Source organism: Notolepis coatsorum (assembly GCF_963971535.1).
Source record: "Notolepis coatsorum genome assembly, chromosome: 6".
NCBI lineage: Eukaryota > Metazoa > Chordata > Actinopteri > Aulopiformes > Paralepididae > Notolepis > Notolepis coatsorum.
The window spans coordinates 175,883,854-175,909,988 of NC_140170.1; the positions used below are offsets into that span (position 1 = coordinate 175,883,854).

At 46.8% G+C, this 26,135-nt stretch overlaps 1 protein-coding gene across 3 annotated transcripts in view; it reads right to left on the minus strand.

Moving 5' to 3' along the window:
- Positions 1 to 10,912: 10,912 nt before the first annotated feature.
- The window catches only part of kctd6a (potassium channel tetramerization domain containing 6a), a 69,306-nt gene continuing 54,083 nt past the window's right edge, over positions 10,913 to 26,135 (minus strand). For 2 of the 3 annotated variants that reach the window (XM_084316148.1, XM_084316147.1), the window contains exons 5-6: positions 18,680 to 18,838; positions 10,913 to 11,747 (exon numbers count right to left, since the gene is read on the minus strand). In XM_084316148.1, coding sequence (XP_084172274.1) covers positions 11,637 to 11,747; positions 18,680 to 18,838 — 270 coding nt within the window. In that variant the 3' untranslated portion in view covers positions 10,913 to 11,636. The remainder of the gene's footprint in view (positions 11,748 to 18,679; positions 18,839 to 26,135) is intronic. The other variant, XM_084316149.1, reaches the window with a different exon arrangement.

The following is a 26,135-nucleotide window of genomic DNA, read 5'->3' on the forward strand; positions in this document are numbered from 1 at the left end:
CCCAAAGTGCAATACCAGCCGCATCCTGCTAGGTACCAGTATCGCCCACCCTTTGAAACCTTATTTATCACCGTGTGTTACATCTAAACCCCTCCAGGTGCAGAATTTAGACGGAGCCAAGTAAATCGCTTCATCTGACCACTTTGAAACGCATCTAGCACACTCTATCCATAAGTTGTGTTAAATTATGTCCGGGACCAGATGGACATCAATACTGGAAATCGCGATCAGACAATTGGAATATTCTTTTTGGAATAACCCTGATCAAAGGTAAGGAATATCTGATTCCAATTCCACCTTGATCCTACAATGATTTCATATCGATCCAGCTGATCAGTGTGTGTGGTGTTCAAAACGAATGCCATTACTGGCGATCAAAGCATCGAAAAACTACCCCCCCCCCCCCCTTTCATGCATTCATGATGAAACATAATACCTATTATATACATTTAATTTGGAAATAGTAGCGTGTCCAGGCAAGAAACGCCAACGCTTATAGCAGAATTCGCGTAGCGCCCTATAACTCAGCTTTTCAGGAATTAGCCTGGATCACTCCTAAACTATACAATTCACCACGGGATAACGCGCAAACGTATACATGAATAAAATTATCTCTTTTTTGCATGTTCGACGGAAGAAAGTGACTCTCAAATGACCATAGTATTGTCTCCATAGCTATAATATAGAATATAGATATAGCTCTCCAAACATAGTGACGCACAGTGAAAACAGGCTATGGAAACCTGGCGCATTAGCTACAAGGATAAGGGTAATGGCTGGCGCCCAATGTGTTAACACTATGACGACCGGCGCGGCCCGCGGATTTAGGCCTCAGAGGACAGCAGAAAGTAAACAAACCGGTGTACTTTCTAAGAGCTTTATATATCATTTATAGTATTGCTATCTGTCCATTCTCATTGTCACTTGAGTGCATAAACCGTGCCTTCATAATGGCTTAAAGAAAATAAAAATTCATCGGTTGGTTGTCATTTTATAGCGTCGTGAATATAAGGTATAACACACTTTTCGTCTAGGCTTTTCTGTTCAGTTGCCCGAGGAAGTACAGGCGCTGCTGGGCCTTTTTGATGACGGCAGTGGTGTTAATGTCCCATTTGAGTTTATTGCTGATGTGGGTGCCGAGGAACTTGAATGAATCAGTTAGGGTTATGGGTTGGTCTGAGATGGTTATTGGGAGTATGGGTGTTTTTTTTTGAAGTCCTGAAGTCTATGGCAATTTCCATGGCTTTGGAGGTGTTGAGCAGGAGGTTGTTAGATGAGCACCACCTCACTGCTCTGTCCACCTCCTGCCGGTAAATGGACTCGTCGTTGTTGGAGATGAGGCCCAGGATGGTGGTGTCGTCGGCGTATTTGAAGGCCTTGACTGAACTGTCCAGGGGGGTGAATTGATTGGTGTAGAGGGAGAAGAGCCAAGGGGAAAGGACGCAACGCAACATTTCGGCCTGTGGCCTTTTTCAAGTGTCACTATCTTCAACAGCCCATTTGATTTCCCTGTCTGGATTTCGGAATTGTCAGCACCGGCCTGTCCGCCCTGGAGCAGCTGTGAAGAGAGAAGAAAAAGCATACACTTAATTATCAGTGGCATTTCCCGTTCACAATCCATCATTTATCTTTAAGCATGGAATGTCGGGCATCTCCTATACTAAAATCACTTGAGAGCATTTGTGCAATTTTCGTTTGAATTATCAACGACACAGCCTTAATCGTTTTTCAGTTGTCTCCATCGGAGAACTGGATCTCCCAATCCCATTGTCATGTTCCTTCTCACAACTCCGGGGAACCCTATATCGCATCAGCCTTTTCCCTTCTGTTGGTCAATCAGAAATTTGTTATTTACAGCCTATCATTTCTAAACATCTGTGCTGGATATGGTAATCTAGGTGACTAAAATCACTTTATCTCTTATAATTCAGGTGAATAAAAACACGTTAACTCTTATTTCTCTTTGCAAATGGCTATGTGTATGTTTAATCCTAATCTTTCCTTCTGTGTAACTTTATTTATTTCTATCCGTGAAAGCCTAAACATGTATTCCGCTCATATTACATTTTACATACCAGTAATACACATATTTCACACACAATTTTGCACACAATTACTACACATTCCCCCGTAACACCTAACCACTTAGGTGTTCAACCCACTTCTCACGAGAAATAGAAACCAATTTTCAGTGCCTTATGATACTGAATTCTCGTGCCATTAGAACAGTGTCATACAACCTGTTCATTAAACCACAGGTGCCGAAACTACCCCCACATTGAAATCCCTGCAGACCAATGACATCTCACTGGCCAGCCCAACTTGCAGCCCACGGTGTCCCCCTCCAGTTTGCAAACCTGGAGCGCGACACCCCGGGCTTCCCACTCAAGGATATCCAAAGTTCATATCACTCTCAACCACTGCTACTCACACACAGCACCTCCGACACCAATCAACCACCGTAACCACCGTCACCCAAATACCCACACACAATATAACCCAATGCGCGTAGCGTGGCAGCGAGCATCCGACGAGTGCACGCATAGCGCACCCTTGCTAATGCGCGGTGGCAGACAGCGAGCCCACCCCCGCCACGACGTCTAGCAGTCCCCGTACCCCCGTTAAAATGAAAATGTGCGCAGTGTGGCAGCGAGCATCGACGAGTCGCACACATAGCGCATCCCCGTCAATGCGTGGAGGCAGACAGTGAGCTACGACGATCCGTCTACCCAGGTGCAGCCGAGCAGAGTAACCCCCACACGCAGGTCCATCTGCGTGGAGAGTCCCCAACCTGTCCTCAAAATATGCTCCGACTTACGGCCCACCAACATGAACGCCACACAAAAGACACTGACACGGAGCCTACCGTGTCGCCCCGTGTCAGCCGCGCTACACTTCTCCATTAAATCAAGAGACCGGAAGGCGGCCGGATACCTGGAGAGAGCCAGAGAGTACGGCCCCATCGCCGGTCGAGTACGACATCATTGCCCTAACGCCGGCCAATACCACTACCAGCACTAGAAATTCCCTAAAAATAACAGTAAAACTGAATATTGAACAACAACATACATCAAACAAGTCCCAAATTCAACCAACTGCCTCTGAATCCTACAGTAGACAGCAATAAACAATAAATCTAGCAATACACCGCGTCCGAAACCTATACAGAACAACCATAAACAACATACAAGTCCAAACTAGGAGAGAAAGAGAGAGCGTTCCGGGGGGGGCCGAGGGGGGAAGAGAGAAAGGAAGAGAGGTGGTGGAGGAACGAGATTCCTCGTTCATATAACACCTCATTAGAATATAGCCTGTGCCACAAACCCATGCGGGGAGTGAGGGGGAGGGAGGGAGCGAGAGGGAGAGAGAGAGAGAGGGGGGGAGGAAAGGGAGAGAGAGGGAAGGAGAGAGAGAGAGCGAGAGAGAGAGAGAGAGAGGGGGGGGTAAGAGAGAGAGAGAGAGAGGGGGGGAGGTGAGAGGGAGAGAGAGAGGGAGGGAGGAAGCGGAGAGAGAGGGAAGGAGAGAGAGAGAGCGAGAGAGAGAGAGAGGGGGGGGGGTGAGAGGGAGAGAGAGAGAGGGGGGGGAGGTGAGAGGGAGAGAGAGAGGGAGGGAGGAAAGGGAGAGAGAGGGAAGGAGAGAGAGAGAGCGAGAGAGGGGGGGGGGTGAGAGGGAGAGAGAGAGGGAGGGAAGAAGCAGAGAGAGAGGGAAGGAGAGAGAGAGAGCAAGAGAGAGAGAGAGAGAGGGGGGGGGGGGGGGGAGAGGGAGAGAGAGAGAGGGGGGAGGTGAGAGGGGGAGGGGGAGGGGGGGCCAGGGCCCCACATTCCACTACCAGATCAAAGCATAACAATCTAATCCAACCCCTATTATTACACTAACCTCTAAATGAAATCGTTCTGTGTGCAGAACCCAAAAACAGTTTAAAAAGGAAACTCACCATGTCCTCTGCTGCCCCCTACCGTATTCCTAAATAAACTCCACCTTCCCCTCAACAATGGACGCCCGGCGCCCCTACCAAGATGGCCGCCTCATCGCGAGACATCCCGAGAGCCTCGTCATGCTATGTCGTCAGCACAGTTAGCTTAGCATATTAGCTTCGTTAGCTTCAACCCAGCGCGCGCAGGTCGCCAGACCGCCCTTCGCTCCACGCACCCTTATGACGTCACAACCGGCGACCGCTTTAGCCGTTAGCGCGGCTAGTTAGCATTAGCTTAGCTTCTCCCACGATACCATAAAAACGTACCCCAACGACCCATTGTCCCGTTTCGCCGCGCGGGCCGACACCTCGCAATGTTAACACAACATCACATTCCCCACAACATAACCCTAATCCTCTCAAAACGCCAGTGTAGTGACTTAATCAAAAAATAAAAACATAACATCATAGAGGCCCTCACAAAAACTAGCTTGACCCCGCCGCCTTCACTTCCGGTGTGCTCAGGACGACTTCCGGGACAACTTCTCATACCATCCCGATCCCCTAAAACATTAAACAACTACTTCATCCGCGTCGAATATGAAAATTTTAAAGTGCCTTACACATCCCCGTAATCCCAAGACACTAACCATCGACCTTATACATCCGAACCTACGCCGCTTTGTCACTAGCATCCTCCGGTCGCCCCCAGGCTAACACAGCAGCTAACCGCCGCTGCGTTCCAACGGCCCTCGAAAAACCGGCGTTATACCATTACATATCCCCACGGCCATCCGGTGACTTAAATTACATAATAATACAACAATAAACTCATACGCTTCATCAATCATACCTAACCATAGCCATCATCCAAACATTCAATCATACTGCCACTCCTAACCACAAATAAAAACACAAACATCCATTCAGATCCACATACTATTGTCCCTCGAACGTCCGCGCGGCAGTTCTCACATTCCGTTTCACTCTATTCAATAACTTCCGCGCGACTATTAAAAACGAGACCAAGTGCCATCGTACACTTCACTATACTGAATGTTTAAGTTTACAACAGCTTTGTAATCGAATCGCCACTAAGTACTAAGTCAGTCTTTCAACCGAAATGTTTTCAAGCACCATATTACAGCGCACGTAATCAATTAATATGCCGGCGTGTTAACGTATCAAATAGGACCTCCTTAGGCTTTCGGGTTACTTTAATCCGCAAACTCACCTTGCCGACAACCCCCTCGCCGTCTTGATCCAATTGAATATGTCCTAAAAACGATCATAATTCTCCATTTAATTCGGCCGATAGTCCCCGCAGATATCACGTCCCGTCGTATTGCCGGTCATCACGTTAGTCCCAGAACACTATGTTACAGCCTCGTAAACACTAGCCAGCCCCGCTTATATTAATCGTGTCGTGTTAGGCCTGTAACCGCACAACAGGTCTTCTGATTTATACCGATCCCCCTTCATTTCTACCATACCCGATTACATAATCCAAACAGCGTTTGAGCCACCGCATCCACGTCTCGGTGAAACACATCTTGCCCCGGTGCCGATTTGAGTACGCGCCACTCCGACGAGACCCGTCTCACCTCCCCGGCGCAAACACACGGCTCCCCCACTGTTCAGACACGCAAAAATTACCAACATTATAGCGCCCATCTCCCGAGAAATGTATTAGGTCTCCATAACCCAGGATACGCATCTGTCGAATGCCAAATCAGATATACCGAGCCTCATGATCAGTTAAGCATTTCATCTGTCGCAGTCCGACGCCTCGACCAACACCATAAACCAGATAGTTGTGCTCCCCCCAACGCCTACATATTTAATACAATATGAGGTTTCCAACTTCTTCATATATTACTATATGAGGCTTTAACTTTTCTTCATATACTCCTATATGAGGCTTTAACTTTCCCCACCCCTTGTTCGAACTGAGCAGCCAATTCTCCGTCATCACTCACCTCTCTCACAGGATCGAAGCTCACGCAGCTGCGGCCTTCGTTGTCCGCCGATGAGGTCGATGAATGAAGAAAAAAATTCTTGTTTCCACGGCCGCCACTTGTTCAAGGGCCACGGCACCAAAATGTAGTATTTTCCCAAGCTATATGGTTCTGATATGTATCAGAACCTGCTCTAATCTGCTCTGCGTTGTGATTGTCAGCCTTCAAAGCCCTGGAAAATACTTTAAACAAAGACTTGAGGGTCTTTGTTATGACGATCAGCGGTGCAGCAGGAGGAATGAGGAGAAGAGGGTAGTTATTTCAAACGGAGTGGTTTATTAAATCCACAAAGTTATACAAAAATGATCTGTTTCAATTAAAAGTAAATAATGCTATAGTTGTGATCAAGACACTATGCCGTCTGTGATCTCAACCAGACTAATATTACAGTAGAGTTGATAAGTCGTTGATGAGCTCTGTTCCCTTGCTAGTGAACAAAGCAGTCTATTCTCCCTCCAAAAGTGATGTTCTTTGTCCGTTGATCCTTCCTCTGCCCGCGTTGGTGTGTAGAGATGGGTGTGGTTCCTCCTTGGTGATTTGGGTTCTCAGAGTGTCCCCTCACCGTCACCCCACCCCAGCTTATATCCCAAACCTAGAGCCTTCTGCGTGATGTCATCAAAAATGACATCATCAAATCCTTTCCTCCAATGCCAGGCCTGCTAAGTTTGGATTTGAAAATAGGGGTTTGGCTTATACAGCCAACTCTATACTTTCCTTTGTTCTCCAGTCAGAGACCCAAATCATCTAACAACCCAATTTGAGGTATTCATTTCATAATACATATATTTGAATTATAATTAATTAACCCTAACCCTAACCCTAACCCAGAAACACATTATACTTGTACACATTCTGTTATCTAGCTACAGCGGGCCATAACTAATAGCTGGCACCGAATGAGTTAATGTTGATGTTTGTAAATCTGGTTTTCAGTTTCTTACTGCAGCCTAGTTGGTTGTTGAGTAATTGTACAGTAATTGTAATATGTACAAAGTAGTAATACTAGTATGTACAAGGTCTAAGCAGTGTTGTCAGATAAGGTAGTAATACTAGTATGTAATATTAGTGTGTACAAGGTCGCGTTATTAGAGTAGCGTTATAAGACTATAAGGTAGTAATACTAATGTGTACAAGGTCTAAGTAGTATTGTCAGGCTATAAGGTATAAATACTAATGTGTACAAGGTCTAAGTAGTATTGTCAGGCTATACAGTAGTAATACTAGTGTGTACAAGATCTAACACTATCCTCAATAAACTCCAATATGTCCAAAACTCTGCTGCCCGCATGCTCACCTCCACCCGTCGCTCTGATCACATCACCCCTGTCCTCGACGACCTCCATTGGCTTCCGATCAAATACAGGATACAATTTAAAATACTTCTAATCACATTTAAAGCCCTCAACAACCTTGCCCCTCCCTACCTGTCCGACCTCCTCCACCGCCACACGCTCACCCGTCGCCTTAGGTCTGCTGATGCCAACCTCCTAACACCTCCCACGACCAAGCTCCTGACCTGGGGCGACAGGGCCTTTGCTGCTGCCCCCTCCCTCTGGAATGCCCTCCCCAGCCATATCTGTGATGCAAACACCCTGACATCTTTTAAATCAGACCTCAAAACCCACCTTTTCAATCTTGCTTTTGACCTCTAATTCTGTCCGTTTTATTTTGTCATGTATTATTTTTGTTCTGTTTTAGTTTTGCCATAGTTTTGTCTCTTGTAAAGCGTCTTTGAGCACCTGGAAAAGCGCTATATAAAATAGATGTATTATTATTATTACATTAAGTAGTGTTGTCAGGCTATAAGGTATAAATAGTACTAATGTGTACAAGGTCTAAGTTGTATTGTCAGACTATAAGGTAGTAATACTAGTGTGTACAATGTCTAAGTAGTATTGTCAGGCTATAAGGTATAAATAGTACTAATGTGTACAAGGTTTAAGTAGTATTGTATATAAATACCAATGTGTACAAGGTTTAAGTAGTATTGTCAGGCTATAAGGTAGTAATACTAGTGTGTACAATGTATAAGTGGCATTGTCAGACTATAAGGTATAAATAGTACTAATGTGTACAAGGTTTAAGTAGTATTGTCAGACTATAAGGTATAAATACCAATGTGTACAAGGTTTAAGTAGTATTGTCAGGCTATATAAGGTAGTAATACTAGTGTGTACAATGTATAAGTGGTATTGTCAGACTATAAGGTATAAATAGTACTAATGTGTACAAGGTTTAAGTAGTATTGTCAGACTATAAGGTAGTAATGCTAGTGTGTACAATGTATAAGTGGTATTGTCAGACTATAAGGTATAAATACCAATGTGTACAAGGTTTAAGTTGTATTGTCAGACTATAAGGTAGTAATGCTAGTGTGTACAATGTATAAGTGGTATTGTCAGACTATAAGGTATAAATACCAATGTGTACAAGGTTTAAGTAGTATTGTCAGGCTATAAGGTAGTAATACTAGCGTGTACAATGTTTAAGTAGCGTTGTCAGGCTGTACACAGATAGACAGGGGTGGAGTCAACTTGCTTTTAATTAATTAAATAGAAAATTTTACCAGACAGCAGTTTATTAGCAGGGTATAGTACTGTAGTTCCTTTCAACTTTAATTCTGAAATAACCTATACTTTGGCCTACTGTGTACTTGTGTTCAACCGTTTCATACTTGTAACTTTTGGTGTTCATCTCGTACAGTGTAGTCACAAATGATGGAATGTTCAGATGATGATGTCATAATGCGGTCGTGGCCTTTCATAGACTTGCAGTATGACTATGACTCAGTCTATTCTGGAATACACGACAACTAATTTCTCTACAAAGAACAGTTACATTCTGCTACAAACATCTTTTCGTTCTTGAAATACTACATGGTGGTTAATGTGCTACGGCAGTGCTTTATACTTAAAATGGTTTTTGAAACATTATCCAGACTCTAAACATCCTTTATGGGAAAACACTTGAGAACCTTAAATGTGCTATAGATAACATTTATATGTAGAGTAATACTTATTTTTTTAAACATAAAAAAAATTAAACACATCCAGAGCTTTTAGAACCGTGCGTAATAAAAGTATTGCTCCCCCCCCCCCTCCCAAACAATTATTGATCAATTAATTTATTAAAAAGATTTTGGCAGGTCCAAAATGTATGTTGTTGTTTACATATTGCGTACATGTATCCCCTCCCTACTTCCCATTTCCCCACGTGGAATACACCTGATTGGATAAATGACATGCTGGTGCTCTATACTAGTGCAACATCTAGTGGCTGAATGTTATCTATAGCACCTTTAATGACATGACTATGCTCTGCACTGCCCACGCATCCACCCACACCTTTCATATATAAACTGGGTCCCTATGTACTACTCAACCTAGTCATCCACCCACACCCTTAATATTTAAACTGGGTAAATATGTACTACTCAACCTAGTCACCCACCCACACCCTTAATATCTAAACTGGGTCCCTATGTACTACTCGACCTAGTCACCCACCCACACCCTTAATATCTAAACTGGGTCCCTATGTACTACTCAACCTAGTCACCCACACCCTTACTATCTAAACTGGGTCCCTATGTACTACTCAACCTAGTCACCCACACCCTTACTATCTAAACTCTGTCCCTATGTACTACTCAACCTAGTCACCCACACCTTTAATATCTAAACTGGGTCCCTATGTGATTGATTGATTGATTGAAAAGTTTATTAACAGATTGCAGAATGGGTACAGTACAGTACATCTCAATACATACAATTGTTAAGGGGATGCAGACCAGAGAAAGACTTTCGTCTTGTTTCCACCAGGGTCCCCCATTTTCAATTCATCATAACATATATGACATACATGACATACAGATAGACAGTACTGCTACATCTATACATTTATGACATATCAGATTTGCAAATACAGTACTGTTTGTGATACAAAAGTGTCCAGAAAAGGAGTGTATATACATTTGGCGTAGAAACTGTACATTGGAGGAGGTTGGTGGGGTGGGGTTGGGTGGGTTGGGTGAGGGCTGTACATTGGAGGTGGGGGGGGGGGGGGGGGGTTGGGTAGGGGACACACACACATTTTACACTGTACATTGGAATGTTGACAAAGCCTTACTTGGTCATTTACTGTACAACTAGGTTAGGACATTTGTAGGGGCCAGTTTCGAATTGCAGTCTCACGTAGGTGTTTTTTGAGAGTGTTTTTGAAGGTGGGTAGTGATTCACATTCCTTTACAGCTTTAGGCAGGGCGTTCCACATTGATGTGGCATAATTGCGAAACGTGTTTAGTCCCTTGTTTGAGCCGAATCTGGGTTTTACATGATTTGTGGAGCTCCCTCTGGTGTTGTGATCGTGGTATTCACTGACCTTTGGGAAGTATTTTGACATGTACATGGGTACCTTGGTCGCGTAGTGTATCTTGTAGACCAGGCCCATTGCAAGTTGCTGTACTCTGTCGTCTACTCTAAGCCATCCTAGGTTGTCAAAGTGGGCAGGGGTGAGGTGGGTTCTAGGAGTCAGGTCAAGTAGTAGTCTGACTAGCTTGTTTTGAGATGTTTGTAATTTGTTTTTTAGTGCTTTTGAGGTGCTTTGGTACCATGAGGTGCAAGCATAGTCGTAGTACCCTTGAATGAGTGCTCCTGCTAGAGTCTTCAGGGTATTCTTGTTTACCAGAGAGGAGATCCGGTACAAGAATCGCGTTCGTTGGTTGACTTTTTTTATTACATTGGATGCCATTTTGTCACAGGAAAGATTAGCCTCTAGGATGGAACCCAGGTAGGTAATTTCATCTTTCATCTTCATCTGTACTACTCAACCTAGTCACCCACCCACACCCTTACTATCTAAACTGGGTCCCTATGTACTACTCAACCTAGTCACCCACACCCTTACTATCTAAACTGGGTCCCTATGTACTACTCAACCTAGTCACCCACCCACACCCTTACTATCTAAACTGTGTCCCTATGTACTACTCAACCTAGTCACCCACACCATTACTATCTAAACTGGGTCCCTATGTACTACTCAACCTAGTCACCGACCCACACCCTTACTATCTAAACTGTGTCCCTATGTACTACTCGACCTAGTCACCCACACCCTTACTATCTAAACTCTGTCCCTATGTACTACTCAACCTAGTCACCCACACCCTTAATATCTAAACCCAGTTTGAGTCATATTTGATCTGCAACGTTCAGTCTGAAAGTTTGATCTGAATTGCATTAGATGGTACAGGCTTGTGCACCGTACGATATGGTGCAAACCATGCACGGTAATTATCGTATTTGTAGGATAAAAGCGGCTCGCTCGTTCCAGGCACAGAAACAGCCCGTTGAGAACAGGACTGAAACAGAGAGGTATAGGGGCTGCTAGAATGCATAATCTAAGTGGTTTTATTTTTCAGCAAAAAACCTTAGACATGTTTAAGACCTATATTAACTTGTTGAAAAGGACACAAATATGTCCCCTTGAAGTAAATCGTTATACAGTACATCCAATGTAATAACAATGCATGCATTATGAGTCCAGAATGCAGGGGTAGCTTGGTCACCAGCCAACGGCCAGACAATCCTGATCCTGCTAGACTGGTGTCTGAAACAGAATCGCTCCATCGGTCTGTCCATCTGTCAGGACATCTGTCTGACTCTCCATCCATCCATCTATCCATCCATCAATCCGACCCTCCGTCAGTCATCTACTTTGTGCGCACGCCTGCAGAATGTCCAGTGATGCTCAACTGTGTTCTCATTGGCTCGTTCACTCATGTGGTGCACACGGGTGTTCCGTATTATGAAGCCCTGAGAGAGAGAGAGAGAGAGAGAGAGAGAGAGAGAGAGAGAGAGAGGAGAGAGGAGAGAGGAGAGAGAGAGAGAGAGAGAGAGAGAGAGAGAGAGAGAGAGAGAGAGAGGTATGGAGTTGACAATGTCGTATCCCAGATTCTCTATTGTAAAGGTACTGAAACGCACACATATGCACATACTAGTGCACGCACACACACACACACACACACACACACACACACACACACACACACACGTGAATGTGAATAATGATAATAATAATAATAACTTGGAATTATATAGAGCCTTTCAAGAAACCAAAGGAATAAATAATAACGGACAGGGAGACGACTAGAGTTCCAGAGGGTGGGGGGGGGGGGGGGGGGGGGGGGGCAGGGGCGGGAGGTGGGGGGGGGGGGGGGCTCTGCCCCCAAAGGACTGGAGGCAGGTGTGGGGGAGGGAGAGCAGATCCATGTCTGGGGATCACAGGGTTATCAAGTGGGAACCTCCCTTCACTGCTGTTCCGTCATGACCTCAGGAACTACCTTCCTCCATGATAACTCCACTTTTTCCACTAATTGAAATGATTAATTTGTTGTCGTGTTCACTGTGTTCAGAGACGGCAACTTTAAGGCATCTTATGTCTGGCTGTATGAGACTAGTCTTTCTCAAGGCCGGTATACATGGTGACATAAGGTTTTGAAAGGCTTAGGGTGCTTTCACACCAGAGCTGTTTGGTCCGGACTATCGGACCAGAGTTTGTTTCCTCGGATAGTCTGCTTTTTTTGGGGTGGTGTGAATGCTCAGTCGAACTCTGGTGCGGACCAAGGTTGTCTAAGGTTATCTAAGGTTATGTAAAATGATCTATGTTTATCTAACGTTATCTAAGGTTATCTACGGTTATATATGGTTATCTAAGGTTATATAAGGTTATCTATGGTTATCTAACGTTATCTAAGGTTATCTACGGTTATATACGGTTATCTATGGTTATATAAGGTTATCTATGTTTATCTAACGTTATCTAAGGTTATCTACGGTTATATTATCATACTGGCCAATCGCGTGTCGCTCTTCGCCATAATGAGATAACTCTTATCTCCTAGCACCTACTGTGCTCATGAACAAACAATTTGCACCCATGCACCTGACCAGGCCACGCCCCAGCGTCCTCCTATAAGACACCGGACATGGTCACACTCTACCTTCCTCTTTTTTTGTTTCCAACATGGACGCTGCAGTGCACTCCATGAACTAGTTGTTATGAAATGCTGAGAGAAATTACACAATGTTGGGTTTTCGCCGGAGATTCACCAGCCCCTGGAATCTTCTCGGCACATCCTAACAGCGCATCGGGCCTGTCCTGGGGTTTCCTCGTCTCGTGACAGCGGACCGAGGGACGTCGCACGGCGGCTAGCTGTCGGGCTAGGTCGCGCACAGGTAGGGCCTGCGCTGCCAGGCATTAATGCTAGCATTTGTGATACTGCTCGTTGTCCCGTGAGACAGCCGAGTTGTGTATTGGCGCGAGGGGCAGGATATTTGGGAAAACATGGTCGTCATGACTCTGTTTTGGGTGTTTTCCCAGCTATCCTAGTGCGCGCGGCTAATGCTAATGCTACAATGCTGGGTCTCCGTTCTTGTTCCCCGCCGAGGGCTGTCTTTTCTAAAAGGTCTTGCCTCCTCTTAACCATTCATGCTGACGGTCAATCGATGTCTACTGTTGGGAGTTTTGACGGGGGCTTGTTTACCATGGGTGGATGGGCTAAGGCCTAGGGCTGGTGTGCTTTTTGTGAATCTATGAATTGTGTGCGGGACTAGTGTTTCTCTGGTCTGCATCCCCTTAACATTTGTGTGTATGGGCTAGTTAGTGGAGTTTTCGTTCATTTATTCATTTACCCCTTCATGGGTGCACACCACAGTGGAGGTTGCTGCATGCCTACTAGTGAGGCAGTGCTTCACTGGTAGTAGTTTTTTGTTGCAGCCACCACTGGTGCTCCATGCTTGTGAAGCAGGTGGCATCAGTCCTTTGCCTCTGACATGGTGGAACGGTGTCCCGCCCGGCCGACGCCATAAGGCGAGTCGGCCCGGCAGGTGGCTGGTGGGCTGTTAAGCCTATACCGCCACGGTATAGAATTAGCAGCGACTAGCAACATTGTTCGAATTGCTGTTTTTTCTGTCAAAAATGGTGTCTGGTGGTGGGGCCTTAGGGCCAGCCGGCGTCGAAACATCGCGCAAGGTTTTGAGGTTATTAGCTTTGACCTAGCCGCAAGCTATAACCGCAGGGAGGGCTAGGATGCTGTCAACGCTTGTTTACAGACATCTTGGTTGGATCAGTCTCCCCTTGAGGAGGAGAGATGTTTTTTCCCTCCTCAGGGCTCCCCTCTCCGCAGAGGGACTTTGGTCTTTCCGCAGGAGCGCGGGCGGTATTTGACCTAGCCCCACACCGCCTCACACTGCGCAGCCAGAGGTGAGGGTGCGGCCTCGCCAGCGGCTGTGGCGAGGCCCTCAACCAGCGGCCATGTTTCCCCCGCCTGAGGTACCCTGGACACAAAGACAACAGGTGATCGCAAGGCCGACAGCCTTGGCGGCCGAGGGATCGGCTACATTAGATGAGCACGCCCTAAAAACCCGTCGCTGTCTAGCTGTGTCTAGCTCGCTCTCCGGTCACTCACCCCCCCCCAACACCAGCGGGATAAGGGCTCTGATTTGTTTCCTTTGGCTGCGGGCTGCGTGCCTTCAATGAAGCGCAAGCGGCCCCATGTTTCGCTTCTCATGGGGACAGGGGCTGACACCCAGTTGCTGGCTAGGCCTGGGTCTGTCTGTGACAATGTTGTGCTGTCAAGTGGCTCCCACGCCACACGTTCTGTGTCTGTGTTTGGTGAGCCTGGTGTTGTGTCTGTCAACAACAAAGGTTGTCAGTGGGGGAGCTCGAGGCCCTTGGGGTCGCAGCGCGAGTTCCCCCAGCCCCGCCCTCGCCAGGCCGGGTATCATGTTAGTGCCTCCCACGGCCGGAAGACCGGCGGTGGTCTGGCAGGCGCGCATGATTTGGGTGGTGGTAATATCACTGCAGGGCTACGGTGTGTAGGAACCCACCCTATCGGGCAGTGTGGGGACCTCACGTCTTGCATGTCCAGCTGTAGAACAGTTCCTCAGCAATCCATGCCGGGGAGGTGTTCAGTGGGGGAGCTTTGGTCACCCAGTGTGATGTCAGCTTCCCCCGTATCAAACCGACCCGTTATGTCGGGGTCCCCCCTTGGGTGCGATTGCCTCGTTGGTAGTGTCAGGGTGCGGTGTCCCAGCTCCACGAGACGCCCTGCTCGCGCGGTTGGCGAGTACAGGGTTGGCAGCGCACAGCGGGTGGGACCGGGCCGCCTATCTACGGTTTTCTGGTGGACCAGCACCAAGTGGCGGCGGGTGCGCTTGGGATTATCATCACACATGGCTACAGCAGTGCCATATGTCGAGGTGGATGGAGAGAACGCTGATGGCGGGGATTTGTGTTTACACAACCCCACCCGTTTTCGGGTTTGGTACAGACCCTATTGTCGGGGTCAACAGCAGTGACAGCTCTGGCCGACGAGATCCAATCTCTGTGGGCGAAGCTAGCCATCGTCGTGGTCCCAAAGGAGGACGCGATGCGTGGCGTTTCCTCCCGTTATTCTCTGGTGCCCGAGAAATCGGAGGGGGGGGTGTCAGACCCATACTGGACCCGTCCCATGGAAGGTTTCAGAGTGTTGACCGTCTCCCACCTGTTAGACGCTGTCAGGTGGGGGCCTGGTTCTCCTCCATAGACCTGTAGGATGCGTTTGCATCCCGATCTTCCATCCTAGGGCTTACCTACGCTTCCTTTGCAGGGCTTAGCGTACGAGTACCAGAGGCTGCCGTTCGGCTACTCTCTGGCTCCCCGCATCTTCACCAAGTGCGTGTAGACCGCGCTGGGGCCTCTGCGTCGTCGGGCGTTACAAATTGTATTCTGCCCTGGACGACGTTCTGGCCCTTGGCCGGTCAGGGTAGATCGCCAGGTCTCATACCAGGCAGGTGGTGTCTCACCAGCCTGGGTTTTGCTGTAGACTGGAAGTAGAGTTCTCCTCTTCCCAGTCAACGGGTGGAGTACTTGGGCTTTTTCTAAGCTCAAAGTCTATATAAGGGCATCCCTCTCGGAGCGGCGACGAGTGGTTGGGTTCTCTGCTCGCTCGGGAGGTTCCGTCCTAGGACGGTTACGGCGCGGTCCGTGATGCGCCTGCTGCTGGGGTCCCTCTTGGCCTCCTCTTCATGAGGAGGATGCAGAGGTGGTTTTTTCCAGTATGGAAATGGACCCGGTGTGAGACATATGGAAGCGGCTGAAGGTTCCCATGTCAGTACTGGGGGGACCTCGTCTTCTGGGGAGGGTCTGGTGCCCTCACCTGCGGGGTCCCCTTGGGCAGCAGGCTGTCACACATCACGGTCTTCACCGACGCCTCCCTCATGGGATGGGGGGGGACGTGTCGGACCAACGCAGTAGGGGGCAGCTGCCATGCTGCCTGGTCTGTGCTACATTCAATGTGTTGGGATTGAAGGCAGTCTTTCTGGTCCTCAAACGGCTCGACCACCTTATGGTGGGCAAGCGTGTTTTGGTCAGGACGGACAACACGACGTCAGCGTCGTATATTGTCAGACAGGGAGGAGTGCGCTCCCCCCGTCTGCACCGGGCTCTGGCTATGGCCGTTCTCCATCTGCTCTGCCTGAGGGCTCTCCACATCCCCGGCAGGGTAAATGTGGATGCAGGTGTGATGTCGCAGGGCGGTTCTCACCCTGACGAGTGGGGACTACGTCCAGACATAGTCGGGCAGGTCTGGGACCGATTCCGTGGCCATCCGGGATTCTGTACGCTTTCCCCCCCTTACACCTGATAGCTCAGCTGTTGGGGCGGGTACGTCGGGAGCGCGGGACTTGGTCGTGGTCATGCCGGGCCGGGGCTCAGCTGTGTGGTCCTCGGCCCCGATTCAGCTCTTGGTGGCCCCGCCGTGGCCTGTTCCGTGGTCACCGCAGGCCCTCTCTCAGGCACGCAGAACTCTGTTCTGCCTTCCTGTTCTGGGGCAGCCTCTAGGCTTGGCTGCTGACAGTGTGAATCTGGTGGGGATGCGTCTTGACTATTCTGTGGTTAGCGCTATCCGGTATGCGCGCGCTCCGTCCTCTACCGCGGCTTACGCTGGGGAGTGGCGTATGGTCGAGTGTGGGGGTGGAACATTGTTCAGCCACCCTCTCGTGGGACGTTCCTGCCTGGCGCTCTGCGTCTCAAGCCTGTGGAACGTTCTCTGTCTCCGAGTGGGACCTCCAACTGGTCCTGGGCCGGTTGTCGGAGGCCCCGTTTGAGCCTCTTGAGCAGGCGCCATTGGATCTGCTGTCTTGAAGACCGTGTTCTTTTTGGCCATCACCTCCGCTAAACGCGTGGGTGAGCTGTGTGCTCTCTCGATGCGGCCTGAGTGCCTGTCTATTCGGGCCAATAGCGGTGCGACTCTGAGGCCTAATCCAGTCTTCGTGCCAAAGAATATCCGGAGCTCTTTTCGCTCCAGGGATATTGTGATTCAGGCGTTTCATCCGCCTCCTCACGCTAGTGGGTTAGAGGCAAGCCTTCATCTGTCGTGTCCTGTCCGCGCTTGGTGGTTTGCCTCAGTCGGACGCAGGATCTCAGGGCTGCCGAGCAACTGTTGTTTGTTACGGTGGCCCTCGCGCAGGTAAGGCACTGTCCAAGCAACGCCTGTCACATTGGTTGTGCGAGGGCATTGCCCTTTGCTACACGTTGGCTGGACAGGTCCCCCTGGGAGTGGTGGCTTCTGCCGCCCTGTTAGGGGGGGCCTCGGTGGAGGACATCTGTGCTGCGGCCTCCTGGTCCTCCCCGGGTCCCTTCGTTAAGTTTTACCTCATGGACATGACTGGGGATTCTGTCTCCCAGGCGGTTCTGAGGTCTGGGACCTCCCCTGCGTCCCGCCAGTCGGTGGGCTAGCAGGGGTGTGTGGGTGTGTGCCACGGGGTGCTGTGTCACACGTGGTCCCGCCTGTACTGTGCGTTTTTAGGGGTCCCTGGTTCCCTCTTTTTTGCACTTTGGTGGAGTTGACTGCCTCCCCCCCTTCGCTAGGACAGGCGGGTGGACGGGACTCCCCTCCCCCCTGGTAGTAGGGCTTGCGGGCCCTCAGGGGGTACACTTGTCGGGCCACGCGTCTGCTCTGCCCCATATCTCATTATGGCGAAGAGCGAGACGCGATTGGCCAGTATGATAATATAACGAAAGGTTATCCTATAACCTAGTTATATGAATACTGGCTGAGCGTCTCGCTCTTAGCGCCCTGAGGTCCCTTGGTTGGGTTTTCAATGTTGGAAACTTTTTTTTCCGAGGAAGGTAGAGTGTGACCATGTCCGGCGTCTTATAGGAGGACGCTGGGGCGTGGCCTGGTCAGGTGCATGGGTGCAAATAGTTTGTTCATGAGCACAGTAGGTGCTAGGAGATAAGAGTTATCTCATTATGGCGAAGAGCGAGACGCTCATTCAGTATTCATATAACTAGGTTATAGGATAACCTTTCGTTATATATGGTTATCTAAGGTTATATAAGGTTATCTATGGTTATCTAAGGTTATCTATGGTTATCTATGGTTATCTAAGGTTATGTAAGGTTATCTATGGTTATCTAACGTTATCTAAGGTTATCTATGGTTATCTATGGTTACGTAAGGTTATCTAAGGTTATCTATGGTTATCTAACATTATCTAAGGTTATCTATGGTTATGTAAGGTTATCTAAGGTTATCTATGGTTATCTAACGTTATCTACGGTTATCTAAGGTTATATATGGTTATCTAAGGTTATCTAATGTTATCTAAGGTTATCTACGTTTATCTATGGTTATGTAAGGTTATCTAAGGTTGTCTTCCTTCGTCATAGCGGCAGCGCTGAAGTCGTGGACCAAACGTACCGCCTTGGAGATGAACTCCACCAGATGAACCCTCAGGCTCACCTCCTGGTGGTAGTCACATGGTCCAAACGTATAGGACACCTGGAAGTCCCTACTGTCCATCATGTGTTTGTTCCACTTAGTGAAACTGTTGGAGATGGACTTTAGCAGAAGATGGACCTAGACACACAGAGACAGAGAGAGAGACACACAAAGAGAGAGACACAGATAGAGAGAGAGACAGGGAGAGAGACAGATAGAGAGAGAGACACAGAGAGAGAGAGAGACACACAGATAGAGAGACAGGGAGAGACAGATAGAGAGAGACAGAGACATGGAAAGAGAGAAAGAGACAGACAGAGAGAGAAAGAGAGACATAGAGAGAGAAAGAAAGAGAGAGACAGAGAGAAAGACAGACAGCAAGAGAGAGACACACCCAGAGAGATACAGACACAGAGACGCAGAGAGATAGAGACACAGATAGATATGAGAGAAGAGACAGAGGGGGAGGGAGAGAGACACATATATATATATATATATATAGAGTGTTGGGAGAGAGGGAACGATATAGAGTGTTGGGGGAGAGAGAGAGACATATATAGAGAGAGAGAGTGTTGGGAGAGAGAGGGAGATATATATATATATATATATATATATATATATATATATATATATATATATATAGAGAGAGAGAGAGAGAGAGAGAGAGAGAGAGAGAGAGAGAGAGAGAGAGAGAGAGAGAGAGAGAGAGAGAGAGAGAGTTGGGAGAGAGAGAGAGAGAGAGAGAGAGAGTTGGGAGAGAGAGAGAGAGAAGGTCAATACCACTGCTACTATACTGCTACGGTACAAATCAGAATCAGTTTTTTTTATTCGCCAAGTACATTTACACATACAAGGAATCTGGCGTTGTGCTTGCTCACAAAGAAGACAAAAACAAAACATCTAGAATAATATTTAACAAAAATGTACATTTAAATGTCAGAAGTCATTAACTCATTCAGCGCCGTTCACGCATATACACGCATTTGTCTGCCAATCGAATAACGCCAACCACGTATATATACGTTATTGGATCGTTATTTCTTTTATTCGCTATTTCCATTCATAAATCATCCAGGATGGCTGTGGTACCATATGCAATGTGTCTGAGATCACAAAGGTCCAATACCGCCGCCTGGTGGTATGCGGCCGATGTCGCACTTCCTTTGTGACTCTGTGTATGACTCTGTGTATCATTGAAATTCCTCCGGGCAGAGTTTTCGAGTAGCCTGAACCGAGGGGTATACGCGATCGCATTGAATCGCTTTCAGGACGCCCAATTAATTATGCTGTGGGGGGTTATGTCGTGGGCCAAATGGACATACGATCTAGCAGATGGCAATCAAATAATTGGAATATTCTTTTTGGAATCTCATCGGCCAGAGGTAAGAGCAATTTAATGTCAATTTCAGCTTGGTTGTGCATTGTTTACATAGCCATCGCCCTGATCAGCGTATGCTGTTGTACTAATGAATGCCGTTATTGACAATCAATTAATCAGAAACTACCCCCCCCCCCCCTTTCATGCATGCATGATGGAACATAATATACCGATCATATGCATTTGAATTTTTTATTGTAGCGTGTATAGGGACGAAATGCCAATGGATTAAGTATAATATGCGTCGCGGCCTAATACTAGCCTACCAGGAATTACCCTAAGCCGCTCTAAAACCATACTTATATTCACCACGGTATAAAACAGGAATGTATGGATGGAAAGATATTCCTTTTCCACATCTTGAACGATAGATACTCAATGTCAAATGGGCCATAGTGTTGCATATATAGCTATAATATTTAAATAGTTATAGCCCTGCAAACAAGGTGAGCGACTCCCACCATTTACAGCGGTGGCGGTAGCTACTACAGGATGAGGCTAATCCGTGGCGTCCAATGAGTTAAGTAAGTTGAGAATGTTGTTGGACTCCTGGCCCTACTTCCTATTAACCAACAATGCTGTCCATCGGTAGCAGAGGAACAGCATGGATTGTGTTGAGAACGGAATCTATCAACAGCATTGGTCAGTAGGGTAGAAAAGGGGCTAGGGCTCCAAAACTCTGCACCTACCATTTAAAAACAGTAACTAGAAAGGAGTGCTCAGTAGAGTGCAAATCTCACCATTTCAATTAAAAAGGGCTTTATTGACATACGTTTACATTGCCAAAGCCAGCCAGACAGTTTTGATTAAAACAATCAAAACAATCAAAACGTATTAAACGTAAGCACTTATCAAAACTAAAACGACTAGAATAAAGAAATGTCTATGTAGAGAGATCAGTACAGTACAGATATTGCAGGAATACTTGTATGCTTGACAGCCTTTATGGTTGTTGTATTCCATTGGATGTCCTTTTCTTGTCAAAACAGCTCACACATCTTGCTGCTGTGTTTGCACATTGTTGTACTTCACCCAGTGGGTATGGGAGTTTTACGTTATTTGCCATGTTTGCAAACTCTCTTTGGGTGTTTGCAATGTGTGGGAAGTATATGTCTCTGATGTCTTGATACAGTGGGCAGGTTGTTAGAAAGTGCAGCTCGGTTTCCTCCTCGTCTTGTGTGCAGTGGGTGCACAGTCTGTCCTCTCTTGAGAGCCAGGTCTGCATATGGCGGCTTTTCTTGATGGCGAGGCTGTGCTCACTGAGTCTGTACCTATTCAAGGATCTCCTTAGTCACAGTGCAGGTATTCTGCCACTGTGTACTCTCTGTTTAGGGCCAAATAGCATTCCAATTTGCTCTGGTTTTGGGTTGATTCTTTCCAATGTGTCAGATAGTTTTGTTTTTGTTTTCTTATAAATTGGTTTAGTGTGGTTTCTGTCTGGTGACTCTGCTTGTGTTTCTGAGCAGAGAACCAGCTGGCTGAGCGGCCATCTCTCTAGGGTCTCTCTGTAGGTGAGGGCTTTATTATGGAGTGTGTCTGGGTCACTTTATTTTAGGTGGTTAGAAAATGTAAATGCTCTCTTTAGGATTTTGATGATTAGTGGGTATCTTCCTAATTGTGCTCTGCATGCATTATTTGGGTGCAGAGAATGGATTTACAAAATGCTGCATGCAGAGTCTCAATTTGGTGTTTGTCCCATTTTGCTAAATCGTGGTTAGCAAGTGGGCCCCAGACCTCGCAATTATACAGGGAAATGGGTTATATGACAGAGTCTAATCTTTTGAGCCAGATTTGGATTGGAATGTCTAGCTTGATTTATCTCCCAGGTCATTCACAGCTTGGTTGAAGTTCCCTGTGGCGCTGATGTTTAGGCCGAGATAGGTATCGTTTTTTTGTGTGTTCTAGGGCAATCGTATCTAGGAGGAATTTGTGTTTGTGGTGCTGTAGACTGGGTCTTTTTTTGGAATATCATAACCTTCGTCTTGGTTAGATTCACTGGCAATGCCCAGGCCAGGGAGAATTTGTGTAGAAGATTGCGATGCTAGTTAACATTACTATACGAGAGCACATCACACAACACTTAGCTAGTTAATGTTACTGTACGAGAGAACATTAAACAACACTTAACTAGTAACGTTACTGTATTAGAGCACATCACACAACACTTAGCTAGTTAACGTTACTGTACGAGAAAACATCACACAACACTTAGCTAGTTAACGTTACTGTAGGAGAGCACATCACACAACACTTAGCTACTTATATTTTTTTCTGCCGTAGGTTTACTAAAACCTCTCTCAAACACTCATTTCTGAACGGATTTTTACTTAATTTAATTTGGAACAGTACTACATAAGACTTCAGGCTATGGAACCGCTGTGTTTTCCAGCTCATACCTCTATGCTATGAATAATGGAATCTGGAATCTTGCAACCACTAAAGAGAAATGTGAGTACACAAGTTCAAGTTCAACTCAAGTTCAAACCTCTGTTACTCTATTTCATTAGCACTAAAAGTGATTATCCTTTTTTTTTGCATTAGTAACTTCAGAATGTTATCTTTCAAAAGAGACCAGGCGCATGCATGTGCTATAAGTATAAAGTATAAAGCTAAGCTTTGCAAAAAAAGTATGCAGTCCTCAAGTTCAAGTAAAGAAAAATTGCCACTTTTCTGCCTGCCTGTTAAGAGGTTAGTATCTGACAAGGGTCTTGTTATTGATATCTGACAGGGGTGTTGTTATTGAAATCTGTACCTCCAAGCTAAACTGTTATTTTCCGAGCTATCCATTTTCAGTGGAATTCATGTTTCATATCCTTCTCCATTTCTTTGTTCAGACTGCAGGCGATTTGAGAAACAAATCAGACCTTAAACTGTCAGCACTGTTTATTTGCAAGTGATCAAATTGGATTTGTGTGTTCAGACATCATGGGTTGCTATGGTAATGATGTTAGTTACCATTACCTCATTCAGCGCCAGTCACGATGATAGTCGGGTTAACTCGTCATCGCTTGAGCGCCAATCACGAGTATAGTTGGGTTTTAATTGTTATTTCTTTTATTAGCGATATCCATTCATTTTCATCCATCCAGCCTGATGTTATCGTTGGGAATGGGTCTGAGCTTGCAAAAGGGCAAATACCGCCGCCTACGCCTTCCAGCTGGTATTGCACTCCACTGGGAATGGTGTAGTTTCTTTTCTGGGACGATCCAAGCCGTGCGGGCGTGGTTTAAATACTCAGGCGAGGTAACCTGTTTCAACGATACATCTGCAAGGCTGCCCCCCCCCCCTCAATATGCAATGCTGTTGAACGTGGCATGGACCTCCACACTCAGTACTTCAAATGGCGATCAGATAATTGGATTATTTCTTTTGCATTACATCAGATACAAGGTAAGAACACTATATATAAATTTGATAGTTGATCTGATATGTCTTTCTACCCCGATCGCGGCTGTGTGTGTGTGTGTATGTGTATGTGTGGCTGTGTGCCGTTGAGTGGGAGGAGGCGGCGGCGGAGCCCCGCGGTCCAGGGCTCTTTTCATTTTTGCATGAGGAAGGATAATAATGATGATCTAGCGTTGATTTCAGGAAGATTAGATTCCCAGCCCTTCCCAGAGACAGTCGCATTTCTCTCCTCTCCCCAGGCTCCTCAAGGCCGTTCCTACCGCCGCCTCTACTGCTCCATGAAGCCCGAGGCTGCTATGCTCTGTTTCGTGCCGGTTGCCGGACTATACTCAAATCAACTCGAAATGGATCTAATCAGTGGATTGCATACTTTCGTCAAGAAGCAGAATAAGGCTAACCCTCTCTGCCTCTTGGGACATCATAATCGGGCTACCAACTTGAAGACGTGGTCATTTTTGGATTATCAAAGCTTTTGGACTGCAATAAGAAGATTTTGGATCTGTTTACCGCGCACAGGACCTACCAAAATGAACTGATTAAGACACTTGGACACTTGGACTAATGCATTCAGTCATTTGGACGGAGTTGTTAAAACTCACTCCACTCAAATCAATAGAGTTATATTTCACTCTACTCAAATCAAATTTAAAGTGACGTGGCTGGGAGAAATTGTTGCCAGTCAGTTCAGCCAAAACAAATTCCTGGACCAAGGTCGAACCAGGGAGCTGCTGGAGTCGAAGGCCCTCTGGGAGATAAGAGTGGCAAGTGCCCCCCCCCCACCCCCAATCCCCTCTCCCGCGTGTACGCCTGGCGCCTATGACGGCAGCCGACTAGTATGCATGCTGGAGGGGGGGAGCATAAGACTGTCTCATCACCAAAGTCCTATCCCCCTGTCCCTGCCCCTCCCGTTGCTGGACAATCTTTCCTCCCTCCCTCCCGCCTGGCGCAACGACACCCCGGTGTTGCTGCAGCCGACAATCGCATACGGTGTGGTGTCTCAGGCATTCTGTAGTCGACATGTGTCAACAAATGTACATGCCTGTTTGAATTTATGTTGTGCCGTTGTTAAGTTCAAGTTTCAAGTTTCTTTATTAGTTGACATGCAAAGATACAGAATACCTTCACATGGAATGCTTTTTTCTGTTATGCTCCTATGAGGATCATAGGACGCTTGGATCATACACATACAGCTCATTACAGTAATATTCCACAATTATTACATTTTAGATAGTAATAATGGTACAGAGCCTTGAGACAAACATATGCATATTCACCACCGCAAACAGACTGGCAGCCGTCATGGGCAGCGCCATTTACGGAAGGAGGGGGGAGTGGGTTGGGGTTGTTACAGGGCTGTAGGGGGGGGGGGAGTGGGAGAGGGGGGGGGGAGGTGGGGGGGAGTGCACAAGCCAAGTCCTGGGTGGGGGAGGTCTCCCTCACACGAGGCAGCCGACAGTGCAGCGCCAATGCAGAGGAAGGGGGGGGGGGACTAGGGATTGGGGGTGTGGGAAGCCGCTCGCCACTCTTATCTCCCAGAGGGCCTGTAAAAATTTAATGATTGTGATATGATGTTGTTAATGAGACGATGAGCTGTATGTGTATGTCACTGGAATTTCCCCAAGGGGATCAATAAAGTACCTATCTAATCAGGCAAAAAATTACAACGTGTTTAGTGTATTCCACTAAAACGCTATTATCGCGTCTTTCTCTGGAATTACTCAGAAGCACCCGAAGTTATACTCATATTCAAAACGGTATAAAACGGAAATGATGAAAAAACAATCCGTTTTGTACATGTTGACTGGAAGCAACTCACTGATAATCGACGGGTGTATTAGACCCATGGCTATAATTTAAGATATATTTTAAGCACTCGCAAATCTCGCTGTGATTTACAGCGGTGGCGTACTAGCGCCATCTCGCGGATTAAGCCCCGGCGCTGAATGAGTTAGGTAGTTGACATCCACATAATGATAGCTAACTTTGCCAACACTATGTAACATTACTATCATTATGTTAAATGTTACTTGTCCTTTCGGACAAGTTATGTTTTTGTAGATTTTTTTATTGGGTTTTTACTACGGGGCAGTCCGCTAGAGAGAGAGAGGAGGAATGGGAGACAGAGCAGGGGAAGACATTCGGCAAAGAACGGCGGGTCCGGGAATCGAACCCGGGTCGGCCGTGTTGCCACGCAGCGCATTACGTGGTTCGCCACTCGGGCGCCGCGCCCCTACTATCATTATGTTAACATTACGTTTTTGCCGTTAGACAAATTAATTAGCTAAGTTAACTAAAGGGATTAGCTTAGCTAACTGTCAGCTAACGTTAGCCGCTCTGATGCACTTCCGTCACTCTTGATTTGATGTTGTCTTTGTGTCACGTTGTAAGAACAACGTTGTGTGTTAAAATCAGTGATGGAAGAAGTACACAGTTCCTTTACTTAAAGGGGAACTATCTTATAAATAGCCTTTTCCAGGGGTTTGCATTGTTTTCTAGCAATGTGGGGTTGTACCAACACTGTCTATGTCTCTAATTCTCATTTTGGCGCATTCGTCCAGTTCAGATGTCACGAGATCCTCCCCCACTGAACTAAGCCATTCTGAATTTACGCGTACCTCTGACGTGTAAGAATTCTCATCTGCATACCTAACG